Source organism: Corythoichthys intestinalis, chromosome 13 (assembly GCF_030265065.1).
Source record: "Corythoichthys intestinalis isolate RoL2023-P3 chromosome 13, ASM3026506v1, whole genome shotgun sequence".
Taxonomy (NCBI): Eukaryota; Metazoa; Chordata; class Actinopteri; order Syngnathiformes; family Syngnathidae; genus Corythoichthys; species Corythoichthys intestinalis.
Genome location: NC_080407.1, coordinates 46306910 through 46326031, shown reverse-complemented (window position 1 = coordinate 46326031; position 19122 = coordinate 46306910). Strand labels below are relative to the sequence as shown.

The following is a 19122-nucleotide window of genomic DNA, read 5'->3' as shown; positions in this document are numbered from 1 at the left end:
TCTTTTTTAAGATTTCTCGGATTATTCCTCAAAGGTCGCAAATCAAATTTAAAAATCTGTTTTATTTTGCTCAATTTAACCGATAAATACTTACAGTATTTGAATTTGTATTTGATCACAATATATATTTCTCTGTCATTGGTTCATAATTTTCATGTGTTCACTTTGAAAATTCTGATTATCTGTCTACTTATCTTCAACATTTTACATACTTGACGAGACTTTGAACCTATTAAATCATTTATAATGAAAGAAAAAAAGAAAAAAAAAAAGAGTAATAGTTCTGGAGCGACTTACGACCAAAGGAAAATGTAGAAGCTCGGGGATATCTAAAAATTAGGGCTGTCAAAATTATCGCATTAACGGGCAGTAATTAATTTTTTAAATTAATCACGTTAAAATATTTGACGCAATTATCGCACAAATGCCCCGCTCAAACAGATTAAAATGACAACACAGTGAAATGTGTACTTGTGTTTTTCGGAGTTTTGGCGCCCTCTGCTGGCGCTTGGGTGCGACTGATTTTATGGGTTTCAGCACCATAATTATAGTTGACATCAACAATGGCGAGCTACTAGTTTATTTTTTGATTGAAAATTTTACAAACTTTATTAATACAAATACATTAACAGGGGTTTTAATATAAAATTTCTATAACCTGTACTAACATTTATCTTTTAAGAACTACAAGTTTTTCAATCCATGAATCGCTTTAACAGAATGTTAATAATGGTAATGCCATCTTGTTGATTTATTGTTATAATAAAGAAATACAGTACTTATGTACCGTATGTTGAATGTATATATCCATCTTGTGTCTTATCTTTCCATTCCAACAAAAATTTACAGAAAAATATGGCATATTTTATAGATGGTTTGAATTGCGATTAATTACGATTAATTAATTTTTAAGCTGTAATTAACTCGATTAAAAATTGTAATCGTTTGACACCCCTACTAAAAATGTACGATTATTGAAAATGAATCAAAAAAATAAATAAATATGCAGTGCATACGTATATTATTACATGTAACGAAACTAAATCAGTTTGATTTAACATGGAATGTGAGGTAGATGAAGAGTTATCTCAGCAGTAGGTTATGTGTACAAATTCAAGTAAACTGTAACAAATTAATAAATACACCTCCAGGATGTGAGTTTATTTAGAAAGTGTGCTTACTGTATATTTCTTTTCCATTATATAGAACAAACCACATGCAAGATGCGAATTGGACTGAAGATGGCAACGTTCCTGATTGTTGCAGGTAACTTAATATATGAAGTTGAAACAAGCATGTTGCATACATCATAAATATGAGAAAAGATTTCAGAAGTATTTTTTTCTTGTTTCCTTTCACAACACCTCATTACTCATCAGTTCATGCGTGGGATCCAACATCAGCCACAATAACAACACCTGAGTCAACTACGCCAACGGAAAAAACAACGCCTTCCGGCATAAAAGATATTGCGACAAAGGCTGTGACAACATCGTCAGAAACAACAACAGAAGAAAAAAGGACAGACTCGACAACAATGGCAGTGACAGCATCTGTAAAAACAACATATATAAATGCAGCAGAAACAGCAGCGACAAAAGCGAAAGAAACAACAACAGATATGGCAACGGGAGCAATTTCAACTACTTTAGAGACAAACATTGCCGACACCAATGTAACAACAGTGACTGTTGCCTCAACAAGAGCAGTAACAACAACTGAAGTGACAACACTGCCAGAAGGAAGAACTGGTGCTGAAACAGCGGACTCTGGTGGGAAAACACCAACTGTTTCCATATCAGCAGAAACATCAACGGTTGCCTCAGTAACAGAGTCTACAAACACTGCAGAGACAACACCTGAAGAAACCACAACGGTTGCCATAACAACAGAGTTCACAAAAACTCCACAGACAACACCTGAGGAAACAACAGCAGTCGCAACAACAACAGATTCTACGACACCTGAAGAGACAACAAATGTTTCCACAACAACTGAATTCACAACGACTGCAGAGGAAACACCTGATGAAACAACAACAGATTCTACAACACCTGCAGAAACAACTGAAGAAACCACAAATGTTGCCACAACAACTGAGTCCACAACAGGGGCAGAGACAACAACAGAGTCCACAACAAGTGGAGAGACAACACCTGAAGAAACCGCAACATTTGCCATAACAACAGATTCTACGACACCTGAAGAGGCAACAACTGAAGAAACTACAAATGTTTCCACAACAACTGAATTCACAACGACTGCAGAGGAAACACCTGATGAAACCACAACAGTTGTAACAACAACAGATTCTACACCTGCAGAAACAACTGAAGAAACCACAAATGTTGCCACAACAACTGAGTCCACAACAAGTGGAGAGACAACACCTGAAGAAACCGCAACATTTGCCATAACAACAGATTCTACGACACCTGAAGAGGCAACAACTGAAGAAACCACAAATGTTTCCACAACAACTGAATTCACAACGACTGCAGAGGAAACACCTGATGAAACCACAACAGTTTCTACAACACCTGCAGAGACAACTAAAGAAACCACAAATGTTGCCAAAACAACTGAGTCCACAACAAGTGGAGAGACAACACCTGAAGAAACCACAACATTTGCCATAACAACAGAGTTCAAAACAACTGCAGAGACAACACGTGAAGAAACCAAAACAGTTGTAACAACAGCAGATTCTACGACACCTTCAGAGAGAACAACAGACTTCACAACAACTGCAGACACAAATCCTGAAGAAACAACAACAGTTGTAACAACAACAGATTCTACAACACCTGCAGAGACAACTGAAGAAACCACAAATGTTGCCACAACAACTGAGTCCACAAGTGGAGAGACAACACCTAAAGAAACCACAACAGTTGCCATAACAACAGACTTCACAACTACTGCAGAGACAACTCCTGAAGAAACCACAAATGTTGCCATAACAACGGAGTTCAAAACAACTGCAGAGACAACACCTGAAGAGACTACAATGGATGTAACAACAGATTCTACGACACCTGCAGAGACAACACCTGAAGAAACCGCAACATTTGCCATAACAACAGATTCTACGACACCTGAAGAGGCAACAACTGAAGAAACCACAAATGTTTCCACAACAACTGAATTCACAACGACTGCAGAGGAAACACCTGATGAAACCACAACAGTTGTAACAACAACAGATTCTACAACACCTGCAGAGACAACTAAAGAAACCACAAATCTTGCTACAACAACTGAGTCCACAACAAGATCAGACACAACTCCTGAAGAAACCACAAGAGTTGCCATAACAGACTTCACAACAACTGCAGAGACAGTACCTGAAGAAACCGCAACAGTTGTAACAACAGCAGATTCTACAACTCCTGCAGATACACCTGAAGAAACCACAACAATTGCCATAATAACAGAGTTCAAAACAACTACAGAGACTACACGTGCAGAAACCACAACAGTTGTAAAAACAACAGATTCTACAACACCTGCAGAGACAACTGAAGGAACTACAACAGTTGCCATAACCACAGAGTTCATTACAACTACAGAGGCAACACCTGAAGAAACAACAACAGTTGCAACAACAACAGATTCTACGACACCTGCAGAGACAACAACTGAAGGAACCGAAGATGCTGCAACGACAGCTGAGTTCACAACAAATGGTGAGACAACTCCTGAAGAAATCACAACAGCTGCAACAACAACTGAGTCCACAACAAGGGTGGAGACAACACCTGAAAGATCCACAACAGTTGAAACAACATCACATTCAACGGCACCTGCAAAGACAACAACTGAAGGAACCACATATGTTGCTACAACAACTGAGTCCACAACAAGGGCAGAGACAACACCTGAAGACACCACAGCAGTTGAAACAACAACACAGTTCACAACAACTGCAAAGACAACACCTGAAGATACTACAACAATTGCAACTACAACTGAATCCACAACAAAGATAGAGACAACACCTGAAGGAACCACAACAGTTGAATCAACAACAGAGTTCACAACAACTGCAGAGGCAACACCTGAAGAAACCACAACAGTTGCAACAAAAACACATTCTACGACACCTGCAGAGACAACAAATGTTGCTACAACAACTGTGTCCACAACAAGGGCAGAGACAACATTTGGTGAAACCACAACAGTTGCCATAACAACAGATTCTACGGCACCTACAGAGACAACACCTGAAGAAACCACAACAATTGCCATAACAACAGAGTTCACAACAACTGCAGAGACAACACCTGAAGGAACCGCAACAGTTGCAACAACAACACATATTACAACACCTACAAAGACAACCACTGAAGAAACCACAAATGTTGCTGCAACAACTGAGTCCACAACAAGGGCACAAACAACACCTGAAGAAACCACATTTGCCATAACAACAGAGTTCACAACAACTGCAGAGACAACACCTGAAGAAACCACAACAGTTGCAAGAACAACACATTCTACGACAACTGCAAAGACAACAACTGAAGAAACCACAAATTTTGCTGCAACAACTGAGTCCACAACAAGGGCAGAGACAACACCTGAAGAAACCACAACATTTGCCATAACCACAGAGTTCACAACAACTGCAGAGACAACACCTAGAGAAACCACACCAGTTGCAACAACAACACATTCTACGACACTTGCAAAGACAACAGCTGAAGAAACCACAACAGTTGAAACAACAACAGAGTTCACAACAAAGGCAGAGACAACACCTAAAGAAACCACAACAGTTGCAACAACAGATTCTACGACATCTGCAGAGACAACTACTGTAGTAACCACAAATGTTGCTACAAAAACTGAGTCCACAACAAGGGCAGAGACAACACCTGAGGAAACCACAACAGTTGCCATAACAACAGATTCTACAGTGCCTGCAGAGACAACACCAGAAGAAACCACAACATTTGCCATAACAAAAGAGTTCACCACGATTTTGGAGACAACACCTAAAGAGACCACAACAGTTGAAAGAACAACACAGTTCACAACAACTGCAAAGACGACATCTGAATATACCACAACAATTACAACAACAACTGAGTCCACAACAAGGGCGGAGACAACACCTGAAGGAACCACAAATGTTGCTCCAACAACTGTGTCCACAACCAGGGCCGAGACAACATTTGATGAAACCACAACAGATGCCATAACAACAGATTCTACGGCACCTACGGAGACAACACCTGAAGAACCCACAACAGTTGAAACAACAACAGAGTTCACAACAACTCCTGAAGAAACCACAACAGTTGCAACAACAACACACTCTACGACAACTGCAGAGACAACACCTGAAGAAACCACAACAGTTGCAATAACTGAGTCCACAACAATTTCGGAGACAACACCTGAAAAAACCACAACAGTTGAAATAACAGATTCTTCGATGGCTGCAGAGACAACAACTGAAGTAACAACAACTATCGAGACAACAACAGATTTTATGACAACTGTTGATTCAAAAGAATTTTCAACAACTGCTGAAACAACACCTTTCGAAATAACAAGTATACCTACTACTTCAGTGATGAACCCATCAAAAACAACCATTTCACCAACAACAGAATCATCAAAAATTTTTGTGACAACTTCTACAGAAACAACAAATGTTGCGGCACCAGACTCTACCGAAACAATAACCAAACGAGCAACTTTCCGATCCCTCACAAGCATCTTTACAGATGCATTGTTGGACTCCAACTCTGCAGCTTTTCTAAACAGAGCAGCAATGCTCAAGGGAGAAGTAAGTATATTCAAACATACTGACGCAACCCAATGTAAGACTGAAAAAAGATTTACTCAACTTCATGTGTTTCCCACAGCTCGAGCCAATATTCCGGACAGAATTTTCATCTTTCAGGTTCTTGATAATCATTGAATTTCGGTAAGGAGTTATTGTTCAATCAAATACTGTGCATTTCAAGATACATTTTCATATATATGTAATTCCTACATAGAGCATTTTAACCTTTCAAATACATTTTGTCTATTTTTTTATACTTTGGCAGAAGTGGCTCAGTTGTCAATGTCGTGGATCTTGAGTTCAACGTGACATCCGCACCAAACAACCACCAAGTTGCAACTGTGTTGTCTGACGCGGCAACAACCGTAAGTGGCTTTGACGTGGAAACTAGCTCCATCACCGTTGAGTCAACAACCACAGACTCAACAACAACACAATCTGCTGCAACAGCATCCACTGAATTGACACCAATAGAGCAAACAACTAATAAGGCAACTACAGCTAAAACAGCACCTGATGAAACGACAACGATTGCCACAACAACAACAGAATTTACAACAGCTACAGAGACAACACCGGAACAAACTAAAACTATTTCCACAACAACAGAGTCTATAAACACTGCAGGAACAACACCTGAAGAAACAACAGTCGTTTCCACGTCAACAGACACGAAAACAACTGCAGCAAGAACACCTGAGGAAAGGACAACTCTTGCCAAAACAACATCTGAAGAAACCACAACAGTTGCAACAACAACAGATTCAACGACACCTGCAGAGACATCAACTGAAGAAACCACAAATGTTGCAACGACAGTTGAGTCCACAACAAATGCAGAGACAACTCCTGAGGAAATCACAACAGTTGCTATAACAACAGAGTTCACAACAATTTCGGGTACAACATCTAAAGGAGCAACAACAGTTGAAACAACAACAGAGTTCACAACAACTGCAGAGACAACACCTGAAAAACCCACAACAGTTGAAACAACAACAGAGTTCACAACAACTACTGAAGAAACCACAACAGTTGCAACAACAACACACTCTACGACACCTGCAGATACAACAACTGAAGAAACTACAAATGTTGCTACAACAACTGTGTCCACAACCACAGCAGAGACAACACCTGAGGAAAAAACAACCGCATCCAAAACAACTGAGTCTGTAATAACTGCAGGAACAACACCTGAAGAAACAACGGTAGCAACAACTGAGGAAACTACAACTATTGCCACATCAACAGAATCTATAACAACTCCAGGAACAACACCTGAAGAAACAACAGTAGTTGTCACGTCAACAGACACTAAAACAACTGCAACACCTGAGGAAACTACAACAAAGTTTACAACAACCGCAGAGACAACACCTGAAGAAACAACAACTGCAGGAACAACAACCAAAGAAGCAACAACCCCTGCCTCAACAACACCATCTAAAACTATAGAGACAACACCTGAAGAAACCACAACAGTTTCCATGACAACAGAGTTCACAACAACTTCAGAGACAACACCGAGAGAAACCACAACAGTTGCAACAACAACACATTCAACAACACCTGCAAAGACAACAACTGAAGAAACCACAAATGTTGCTACAACAACCGAGTCCAAAACAAGGGCAGAGACAACACCTGAAGACACCACAACATTTGCCATCACAACAGAGTTCACCACAATTTTGGAGACAACACCTAAAGAGACCACAGCAGTTGAAACAACAACACAGTTCACAACAACTGCAAAGACAACACCTGAAGATACCACAACAATTGCAACAACAACTGATTCCACAACAAGGGCGGAGACAACACCTGAAGGAACCACAACAGTTGAAACAACAAAAGAGTTCACAACAACTGCAAAGATAACAACTGAAGAAACCACAAATGTTACTACAACAACTCTGTCCACAACATGGGCGGAGACAACATTTGGTGAAACCACAACAGTTGCACTAACAACAGATTCTACGGCACCTTCAAAGACAACAACTGAAGAAACCACAAATGTTGCAACAACAACAGATTCTACGACACCTGCAGAGACAACAACTGAAGAAATCACAACATTTGCCATAACAAAAGAGTTCACCACGATTTTGGAGACAACACCTAAACAGACCACAACAGTTGAAAGAACAACACAGTTCACAACAACTGCAAAGACGACACCTGAAGATACCACAACAATTGCAACAACAACTGAGTCTACAACAAGGGTGGAGACAACACCTGAAGAAACCAAAATAGTTGAAACAACAACACATTCTACGACACCTGCAGAGACAACAACTGAAGAAACTACAAATGTTGCTACAACAACTGTGTCCACAACAAGGGCAGAGATGACACCTGAGGAAACAACAACCGCATCCAAAACAACTGAGTCTGTAACAACTGCAGGAACAACACCTGAAGAAACAACATTCGTTGTCACGTCAACAGACACAATAATAACTGCAGCAACAACAGCTGAGGAAACTACAACTATTGACAGATCAACAGAATCTATATCAACTTCAGGAACAACACCTGAAGAAACAACAGTCGTTGTCACGTCAACAGACACTAAAACAATTGCAACAACACCTGAAGAAACAACAACTGCAGGAACAACAACTGTTGCCTCAGCAACATCATTTAAATCAACGATAGAGACAACAACCGAAGAAGCAAAAACCCCTGCCTCAACAACAGCATCTAAAACAACTATAGAGACAACACCTGAAGACGCCACAACAGTTGCAACAACGACACCTGCAAAGACAACAACTAAAGAACCCACAAATGTTGCGACAACAACTGAGTCCACAACAAGGGCAGAGACAACACCTGAAGACACCCCAACATTTGCCATCACAACAGAGTTCACCACATTTTTTAAGACAACACCTAAAGAGACCACAGCAGTTGAAACAACAACACAGTTCACAACAACTGCAAAGACAACACCTGAAGATACCACAACAATTGCAACAACAACTGAGTCCACAACAAGGGCGGAGACAACACCTGAAGGAACCACAACAGTTGAAACGACAACAGAGTTCACAACAATTTCGGAGACAACACCTGAAGGAACCACAACAGTTGAAATAACAACAGAGTTCACAACAATTGCAGAGATAACACCGATAGAAACCACAACAGTTGCAACAACAACACATTCCACGACACCTGCAAAGACAACAACTGAAGAAATCACAAATGTTGCTACAACCAATGAGTCCACAACAAGGGTGGAGACAACACCTGAAGGAACCACAACAGTTGAAACAACTGCAGAGGCAACACCTGAAGAAACCACAACAGTTGTAACAACAACACATTCTACGAAACCTGCAGAGACAACAACTGAAGCAACTGCAAATGTTGCGACAACAACTGTGTCCACAACAAGGGCAACGACAACACCTGAGGAAACAACAACCGCATCCAAAACAACTGAGTCTGTAACAACTGCAGGAACAACAACTGAAGAAACAACGGTCGTTGTCACGTCAATAGACACGATAATAACTGCAGCAACAACAACTGAGGAAACTACAACGATTGACACATCAACAGAATCTATAACAACTCCAGGAACAACACCTGAAGGAACAACAGTCGTTGTCACGTCAACAGACACTAAAACAACTGCAACAACACCTGAGGAAACTACAACTATTGCCAAAACAACAGATTTTACAACAACCGCAGAGACAACACCTGAAGAAACCACAACAGTTTCCACAACAGATTCAACAACAACTGCAGGAACAACAACCGTTGCCTCAGCAACATCATCTAAATCAACGATAGAGACAACAACCGAAGAAGCAACAACAGCATCTAAAATAACTACAGCGACAACACCTGAAGAAACCACAACAACAGATTCTTCAACAACTGCAGGAACAACAACTGAAGAAGCAACAACATCTAAAACAACTATAGAGACAACAACCCCTGCCTCAACAACAGAATTTACAACAACCGCAGAGACAACACCTGAAGAAACCACAACTGTAGGAACAACAACCGCTGCCACAACAACAGAGATCTTAACAAATGCAGGGACAACACCTGAAGAAACAACAGTCATTTTCACGTCAGCAGACTCTACAACAACTGCAGCAACAACACCTGAGGAAACTACAACTAAAGAAACCACGACCGTTTCCTCAACAACAGATTCTGCAACAACTTTTACCTTAACAACAGCATCTAAAACAACTATGGGGACAACAACCGAAGAAGCAACAACCTCTGCCTCAACAATAGCATCTAAAACATCTATCGAGACAACACCTGAAGAAGCAATAACCGCTGCCACAACAACACAGTCTGAAACAACAGGTATTGTCACGTCAACAGACACTAAAACAACTGCAGCAACACCTGAGGAAACTACAACAGAGTCTACAACAACTGCAGGAACAACAACTGAAGACGCGACAACTGATGCCTCAACAACAGCATCTGAAACGACTATAGAGACAACAACTGAGGAAACAACAACCGCAGCCACAGCAAAATTTATAACAACTGCAGGGACAACACCTGAAGACACAATAACTGCATCCACAACAACTGTGTCTGGAACAACAACACGAGAAACGACAGTCGTTGTCACATCAACAGACACTAAAACACCTGCAACAACACCTGGGGAAACTACAGTTATTGCCACATCAACAGAGTCAACAACAACTGCAGGGACAACAACCGTTGCCTCAACAACAGCATCTAAAACAACTGCAGAATCAACACCGGAAGAAACAACCACTGTTGCAACAAAAATCGAATCAACAACAGCTGCAGAGGCAACATCTGAAGAAACAAGTGCGAAAACAAAACCTGAAACCACAACCATTGCCACAAAAACAGAGTCAACAACACCAGATGAAACAACAAATTCCTTGACAACCACAGATTCGACAACAATTGCAGTTACGACACAAGTAAAAACAACATCCTTTGCAAAAAGTACAATTCCTGTAACATTGACAACAAATGCTGTCAAAACAACTGCTGATACAAAAGAATTTTCAACAACTGCAGAAACAACACCTTTCGAAATAACAACTGTATCTACTACTTCAGTAGTGAACCCATTAGAAACAACCATTACCCCAACAACAGAACCATCAACATCTGGAGTGACAACTTCTACAGAAACAACAAATGTTGCTACGCCAGACTCTCCCAAAACAATAACCAAACGAGCAACTTTCCGATCCTTCACAAGCATCTTTACAAGTGCATTGTTGGACTCCAACTCTGCAGCTTTCCAAAACAGAGCAGCAATGATTAAAGGAGAGGTAAGTATTTTCCAACATCTTGATGCAATGCAATGTAAGATTGACATGAAGATTTACCCAACTTCATGCATTTCCCACAGCTTGAGCCAATATTACGTACAGAATTTTCATCCTTCAGGTTCTTGATCGTCATCGAATTTAGGTAAGGAGTTATTGTTCAATTAAATACATTTCAAGATACATTTTCATATAGAATTCCTACATAGAGAATTTTAACTATTCAAATACATTTTGTATATTTCTTTATACTTTGACAGAAGTGGCTCAGTCGTCAATGTCATGGATCTTGAGTTCAACGTGACATCTGCACCAAACAACAACCAAGTTGCAACTGTCTTGTCTGATGCGGCAACAACCGTAAGTGGCTTTGACATTGAAACAAGCTCCATCACTGTTGAGTCAACAACCACGGACCCGACAGCAACACAATCTGCTGCAACGGCATCCGCTGTATTGACAACAACAGAACTAACGACTAATGAGGCAACTACAGCTGTGACAGCACCTGATGAAACTACACCCATTGCCACAACAACAGAATCTACAACAGCTACAGCGACAGCACCTGAACAAACTAAAACTATTTCCACAACAACAGAGTCTATAATAACTGCAGAAACCACACCTGAGGAAACAACAACTATTGGCACAACAACAGAGTCTACAACAGCTGCAGAAAAAACATCTGAAGAAACCACAACAGTTGCAACGACAAAAGATTCTACAAAACCTACAGAGACAACAACTGAAGAAACCGCAAATGTTGCTACAACAACTGAGGAATCAACAACTGCAGGAACAACACCTGAAGAAACAACAGTTGTATTCACGTCAACAGACACGAAAACAACTGCAGGAACAACACCTGAGGAAACAACAACCGGATCCACAGCTACTGAGTTTGTAACAACTGCAGTAACAACAACTGAAAAAGCAACAACCTTTGCCTCAACAACAGCATCTAAAACAACTATAGAGACAACACCTGAAGAAACCACAACCGTTTCCACGACAACGGATTCGACAACAACAACTGCAGGAACAACAACACTTGCCTCAACAACAGCATCTAAAACAACTATAGAGGCAACAACCGAAAAAGCAACAACTGCTGCCACAACAACCGAGTCTGTAACAACACCAGAAGAAGCAACAACCGCTGCCACAACAACAGAGTCTATAACAACTGCAGGAACAACACCTGAAGAAACCACAACCGTTTCCACAACAACTGCCTCAACAACAGCATCTAAAACAACAATAGAGACAACAACCGAAGAAGCAACAACCGCTGCCACAACAACAGAGTCTTTAACAACTGCAGGAACAACACCTGGAGAAACCACAACCGTTTCCACAACAACTGCAGGAACAACAACTAAAGATGCAACAACCGTTGCCACAAGAACAGAGTCTGTAACAACTGAAGGAACAACACCTGAAGAAACAACAGTTTTCATCTCGTCAACAGACACGAGAACACCAACAACAGCTGAGAAAACTTCAACTGTAGCGACAACAACTGAGGAAATTACAACTATTGCCACAACAACAGAGTTTACAACAACCGCAGAGACAACACCTGGAGAAACCACAACCGTTTCCACAACAACAGATTCTACAACAACTGCAGGAACGACAACTGGTGCCTCAACAACAGCATCTAAAACAACAATAGAGACAACAACCAAGGAAGCAACAACCGTTGCCACAACAACAGAGTCTTTAACAACTGCAGGAACAACAACGAAAGATGCAACAACCATTGCCTCAACAACATCGTCTGTAACAACTGCAGGAACAACACCTGAAGAAACAACAGTTGTCACGTCAACAGACACTAAAACACCAACAACAGCTGAGGAAACTTCAACTATTGCCACATCAACAGAGTTTACAACAACTGTAGCGACAACACCTGAAGAAACCACAACCGTTTCCACAACAGATTCCTCAACAACAGCATCTAAAACAACAATAGCGACAACAACCAAGGAAGCAACAACCGTTGCCACAACAACAGAATCTTTAACAACTGCAGGAACAACAACCAAGGAAGCAACAACCGTTGCCACAACAACTGCAGGAACAACAACGAAAGATGCAACAACCGTTGCCTCAACAGCACAGTCTGTAACAACTGCAGGAACAACACCTGAAGAAACAACAGCTGAGGAAACTTCAACTATTGCCACATCAACAGAGTTTACAACAACTGTAGCGACAACACCTGAGGAAACTACAACTATTGCCACAACACCTGAAGAAACCACAACCGTTTCCACAACAGATTCCTCAACAACAGCATCTAAAACAACAATAGAGACAACAACCAAGGAAGCAACAACCGTTGCCACAACAACAGAGTCTGTAACAACTGCAGGAACAACACCTGAAGAAACAACAGTTGTCACGTCAACAGACACTAAAACACCAACAATACCCGAGGAAACTTCAACTATTGCCACAACAACAGAGTTTACAACAACTGTAGCAACAACACCTGAAGAAACCACAACCGTTTCCACAACAGATTCCTCAACAACAGCATCTAAAACAACAATAGAGACAACAACCAAGGAAGCAACAACCGTTGCCACAACAACAGAGTCTTTAACAACTGCAGGAACAACAACGAAAGATGCAACAACCGTTGCCTCAACAACACAGTCTGTAACAACTGCGGGAAGAACACCTGAAGAAACAACAGTTTTTGTCTCGTCAACAGACACTAAAACACCAACAACAGCTGAGGAAACTTCAACTATTGCCACATCAACAGAGTTTACAACAACTGTAGCGACAACACCTGAGGAAACTACAACTATTGCCACAACAACAGAGTTTACAACAACCGTAGAGACAACACCTGAAGAAACCACAACCGTTTCCACAACAGATTCCACAACAACAGCATCTAAAACAACTATAGAGACAACACCCGAAGAAGCAACAACCGCTGCCACAACAACAGAGTTTATAACAACTGCAGGGACAACGTCTGAAGAAACAACAGTTATTTTCACGTCAACAGACTCTGCAACAACAGCAGCAACAACACCTGAAGAAACCACAACAACTGCAGGAACAACAACGAAAGATGCAACAACATTTGCCTCAACAACATCGTCTGTAACAACTGCAGGAACAACACCTGAAGAAACAACAGTTGTCACGTCAACAGACACTAAAACACCAACAACAGCTGAGGAAACTTCAGCTATTGCCACATCAACAGAGTTTACAACAACTGTAGCGACAACACCTGAAGAAACCACAACCGTTTCCACAACAGATTCCTCAACAACAGCATCTAAAACAACAATAGCGACAACAACCAAGGAAGCAACAACCGTTGCCACAACAACAGAATCTTTAACAACTGCAGGAACAACAACGAAAGACGCAACAACCGTTGCCTCAACAACACAGTCTGTAACAACTGCAGGAACAACACCTGAAGAAACAACAGTTTTTGTCTCGTCAACAGACACTAAAACACCAACAACAGCTGAGGAAACTTCAACTATTGCCACATCAACAGAGTTTACAACAACTGTAGCGACAACAACTGAGGAAACTACAACTATTGCCACAACAACAGAGTTTACAACAACCGTAGAGACAACACCTGAAGAAACCACAACCGTTTCCACAACAACAGATTCTACAACAACTGCAGGAACGACAACTGGTGCCTCAACAACAGCATCTAAAATAACAATAGAGACAACAACCGAAGAAGCAACAACCACTGCCACAACAACAGAGTCTGTAACAACTGCAGCAACAACACCTGAAGAAACAACAGTTTTCGTCTCGTCAACGTACACTAAAACACCAACAACACCTGAGGAAACTTCAACTATTGCCACAACAACAGAGTTTACAACAACTGTAGCGACAACACCTGAGGAAACTACAACTATTGCCACAACAACAGAGTTTACAACAACTGTAGCGACAACACCTGAAGAAACCACAACCGTTTCCACAACAGATTCCACAACAACAGCATCTAAAACAACTATAGAGACAACACCCGAAGAAGTAACAACCACTGCCACAACAACAGAGTTTATAACAACTGCAGGGACAACATCTGAAGAAACAACAGTCATTTTCACGTCAACAGACTCTGCAACAACAGCAGCAACACCTGAAGAAACCACAACCGTTTCCACAACAACTGCAGGAATAACAACTAAAGATGCAACAAACGTTGCCTTAACAACAGAGTCTGTAACAACTGCAGGTACAACCCCTGAAGAAACAACAGTTGTTGTCACGTCAACAGACACTAAAACACCAACAACAGCTGAGGAAACTTCAACTATTGCCACATCAACAGAGTTTACAACAACTGTAGCGACAACACCTGAAGAAACCACAACCGTTTCCACAACAGATTCCTCAACAACAGCATCTAAAACAACAAAAGCGACACCAACCAAGGAAGCAACAACCGTTGCCACAACAACAGAATCTTTAACAACTGCAGGAACAACACCTGAAGAAACAACAGTTTTTGTCTCGTCAACAGACACTAAAACACCAACAACAGCTGAGGAAACTTCAACTATTGCCACACCAACAGAGTTTACAACAACTGTAGCGACAACAACTGAGGAAACTACAACTATTGCCACAACAACAGAGTTTACAACAACCGTAGAGACAACACCTGAAGAAACCACAACCGTTTCCACAACAACAGATTCTACAACAACTGCAGGAACGACAACTGGTGCCTCAACAACAGCATCTAAAACAACAATAGAGACAACAACCGAAGAAGCAACAACCACTGCCACAACAACAGAGTCTGTAACAACTGCAGCAACAACACCTGAAGAAACAACAGTTTTCGTCTCGTCAACGGACACTAAAACACCAACAACACCTGAGGAAACTTCAACTATTGCCACAACAACAGAGTTTACAACAACTGTAGCGACAACACCTGAAGAAACCACAACCGTTTCCACAACAGATTCCACAACAACAGCATCTAAAACAACTATAGAGACAACACCCGAAGAAGTAACAACCACTGCCACAACAACAGAGTTTATAACAACTGCAGGGACAACATCTGAAGAAACAACAGTCATTTTCACGTCAACAGACTCTGCAACAACAGCAGCAACACCTGAAGAAACCACAACCGTTTCCACAACAACTGCAGGAATAACAACTAAAGATGCAACAACCGTTGCCTTAACAACAGAGTCTGTAACAACTGCAGGAACAACCCCTGAAGAAACAACAGTTGTTGTCACGTCAACAGACACTAAAACACCAACAATACCCGAGGAAACTTCATCTATTGCCACAACAACAGAGTTTACAACAACTGTAGCGACAACACCTGAAGAAACCACAACCGTTTCAACAACAGATTCCTCAACAACAGCATCTAAAACAACAATAGAGACAACAACCAAGGAAGCAACAACCGTTGTCACAACAACACAGTCTGTAACAACTGCAGGAACAACAACGAAAGATGCAACAACCGTTGCCTCAACAACACAGTCTGTAACAACTGCAGGAACAACACCTGAAGAAACAACAGCTGAGGAAACTTCAACTATTGCCACATCAACAGAGTTTACAACAACTGTAGCGACAACACCTGAGGAAACTACAACTATTGCCACAACACCTGAAGAAACCACAACCGTTTCCACAACAGATTCCTCAACAACAGCATCTAAAACAACAATAGAGACAACAACCAAGGAAGCAACAACCGTTGCCACAACAACAGAGTCTGTAACAACTGCAGGAACAACACCTGAAGAAACAACAGTTGTCACGTCAACAGACACTAAAACACCAACAATACCCGAGGAAACTTCAACTATTGCCACAACAACAGAGTTTACAACAACTGTATCAACAACACCTGAAGAAACCACAACCGTTTCCATTACAGATTCCTCAACAACAGCATCTAAAACAACAATAGAGACAACAACCAAGGAAGCAACAACCGTTGCCACAACAACAGAGTCTTTAACAACTGCAGGAACAACAACGAAAGATGCAACAACCGTTGCCTCAACAACACAGTCTGTAACAACTGCGGGAAGAACACCTGAAGAAACAACAGTTGTTGTCACGTCAACAGACATTAAAACACCAACAACAACACCTGAAGAAACCACAACCGTTTCCACAACAACTGCAGGAATAACAACTCAAGGTGCAACAACCGTTGCCTCAACAACAGCATCTAAAACAACTATAGAGACAACAACTGAAGAAACAACAGCCGCTGCTACAACAACAGACTCCACAACAACTGCAGAAACAACACCGGATGAAACCACAAGAATTTCCACAACAACTGAAGAGACAACACCTGAAAAAACTACAGTTATTACCACAACAAGAGAATCTATAACAACTGTAGGGAATACACCTGAAGAAACAACTTCAGATTCTTCAACCAAAATAACCAAACGAGCCACTTTCCGATCACTTCAAAGTGTTTTTACTAATGATTTGTTGGATCCCAGCACCACGGTATACCAAAACCGAGCTTCCATGATCAAGGGACAAGTAAGTTAATTTTTTGTAAAAGTAAAAAATGCAAAATTGTGACATGTTTTTGTTCCGCAGCTTTTGTCAAAATTCATTGCGGCATTTCCTTCCTCCTTCTTGAACCTAATCATCATCGCATTCAGGTACTTTGCTGTTGTTGTTGATTTGCTGAAAGGTTCGACTCGTTTAAAAAATTACTAGTGAGTAAATGCTTTTGTTGCTTCATTCTGCAGAAGTGGTTCAGTCATCAATGTCATGGATCTTGAGTTCATAGCGTCATCCGCACCAAATAACGCTCAAGTTGCAAGCGTCTTGTCCGATGCAGCTCCAGAGGTCAGCGGCTTCGATATTGAAACTACCTCCATCACTGTTGAGTCAACGGCAGTTGACTCGCTGACAACACAATCTGCTGTAACTACAACGCCTGGTCCGACGACGATAGTGACTCCTACTGAGGCAACTACAGCAGTAACAACACTCAAAACCTCAGAATCAGAAAACACAGGTCAGACAACTCCTAGTACATTACCTTCAATAACAAAAACAACCATGTTGAAATCAACACATGAGACTGCTATTTCAACTGTTGCAGCAACGACTGCTGAGACAACAGCTGAAAAATCCACAACCGTTTCCACAACAACAGATTCTTCAACAACTGAAGGAACAACAACCGTTGCCTCATCAACAGCATTTAAAACAACTAAAGAGACAACAACTGAAGAAGCAACAACTGCTCCCTCAACAATAGCATCTAAAACAACTATAGAAACAACACCCCAAGAAGCAACAACCGCTGCCACAAAATCAGACCCTACAAACACTGCAGCAACAACACCTGAATTAAAAACAACTATTGCCACAACAACAGAGCTAACAACAACCCCAGAGACAACACCTGAAGAAACCACAACCGTTTCCACAACAACAGATTCTCCAACAACTGCAGGAACGACAACTGGTGCCTCAACAACAGCATTTAAAACAACTAGAGAGACAACACCCGAAGAAGCAACAACCGCTGCCACAACAACAGAGTCTATAACAACTGCAGCAACAACACCTGAAGAAACTACAACTATTGCCACAACAACAGAGCTTACAACAACCATAGAGACAACACCTGAAGAAACCACAACAGTTTCCACAACAACAGATTCTCCAACAACTGCAGCAACAACACCTGAGGAAACTACAACTATTGCCACAACAACAGAGCTTACAACAACCGCAAAGACAACACCTGAAGAAACCACAACCATTTCCACAACAAGAGATTCGACAACAACAACTGCAGGAACAACAACCGTTGCTTCAACAACAGTATCTAAAACAACCAGAGAGACAACACCCGAAGAAGCAACAACTGCTGCCACAACAACAGAGTCTGTAACAACTGCAGGAACAACACCTGAAGAAACAACATCTATTTCCACAACAACAGAGTTT

The 19122-nt window shown here is 41.2% G+C and overlaps 1 protein-coding gene across 1 annotated transcript; it reads left to right on the top strand.

Moving 5' to 3' along the window:
* Positions 1-1621: 1621 nt before the first annotated feature.
* Positions 1622-12788, top strand: LOC130928676 (mucin-2-like). Its single transcript, XM_057855393.1, has 5 exons — positions 1622-5564; positions 5655-5800; positions 5880-5941; positions 6066-8201; positions 12677-12788. Exons 1-5 carry the CDS (start codon positions 1622-1624, stop codon positions 12786-12788), a joined length of 6399 nt encoding a protein of 2132 aa, XP_057711376.1.
* The last annotated feature ends 6334 nt before the right edge of the window (positions 12789-19122 follow it).

Excerpts from the sequence above, each read along its gene's own strand:
- LOC130928676 (XM_057855393.1), top strand. The coding sequence starts at position 1,622 with ATGGCAACGGGAGCAATTTCAACTACTTTAGAGACAAACATTGCCGAC. Across the intron at positions 5,565-5,654 it reads AACACCTTTCGAAATAACAA|AAACAACAAATGTTGCGGCA; the intron begins GTATACCTACTA and ends CAACTTCTACAG. Across the intron at positions 8,202-12,676 it reads ACCGCATCCAAAACAACTGA|AGTTTACAACAACCGCAGAG; the intron begins GTCTGTAACAAC and ends CCACAACAACAG.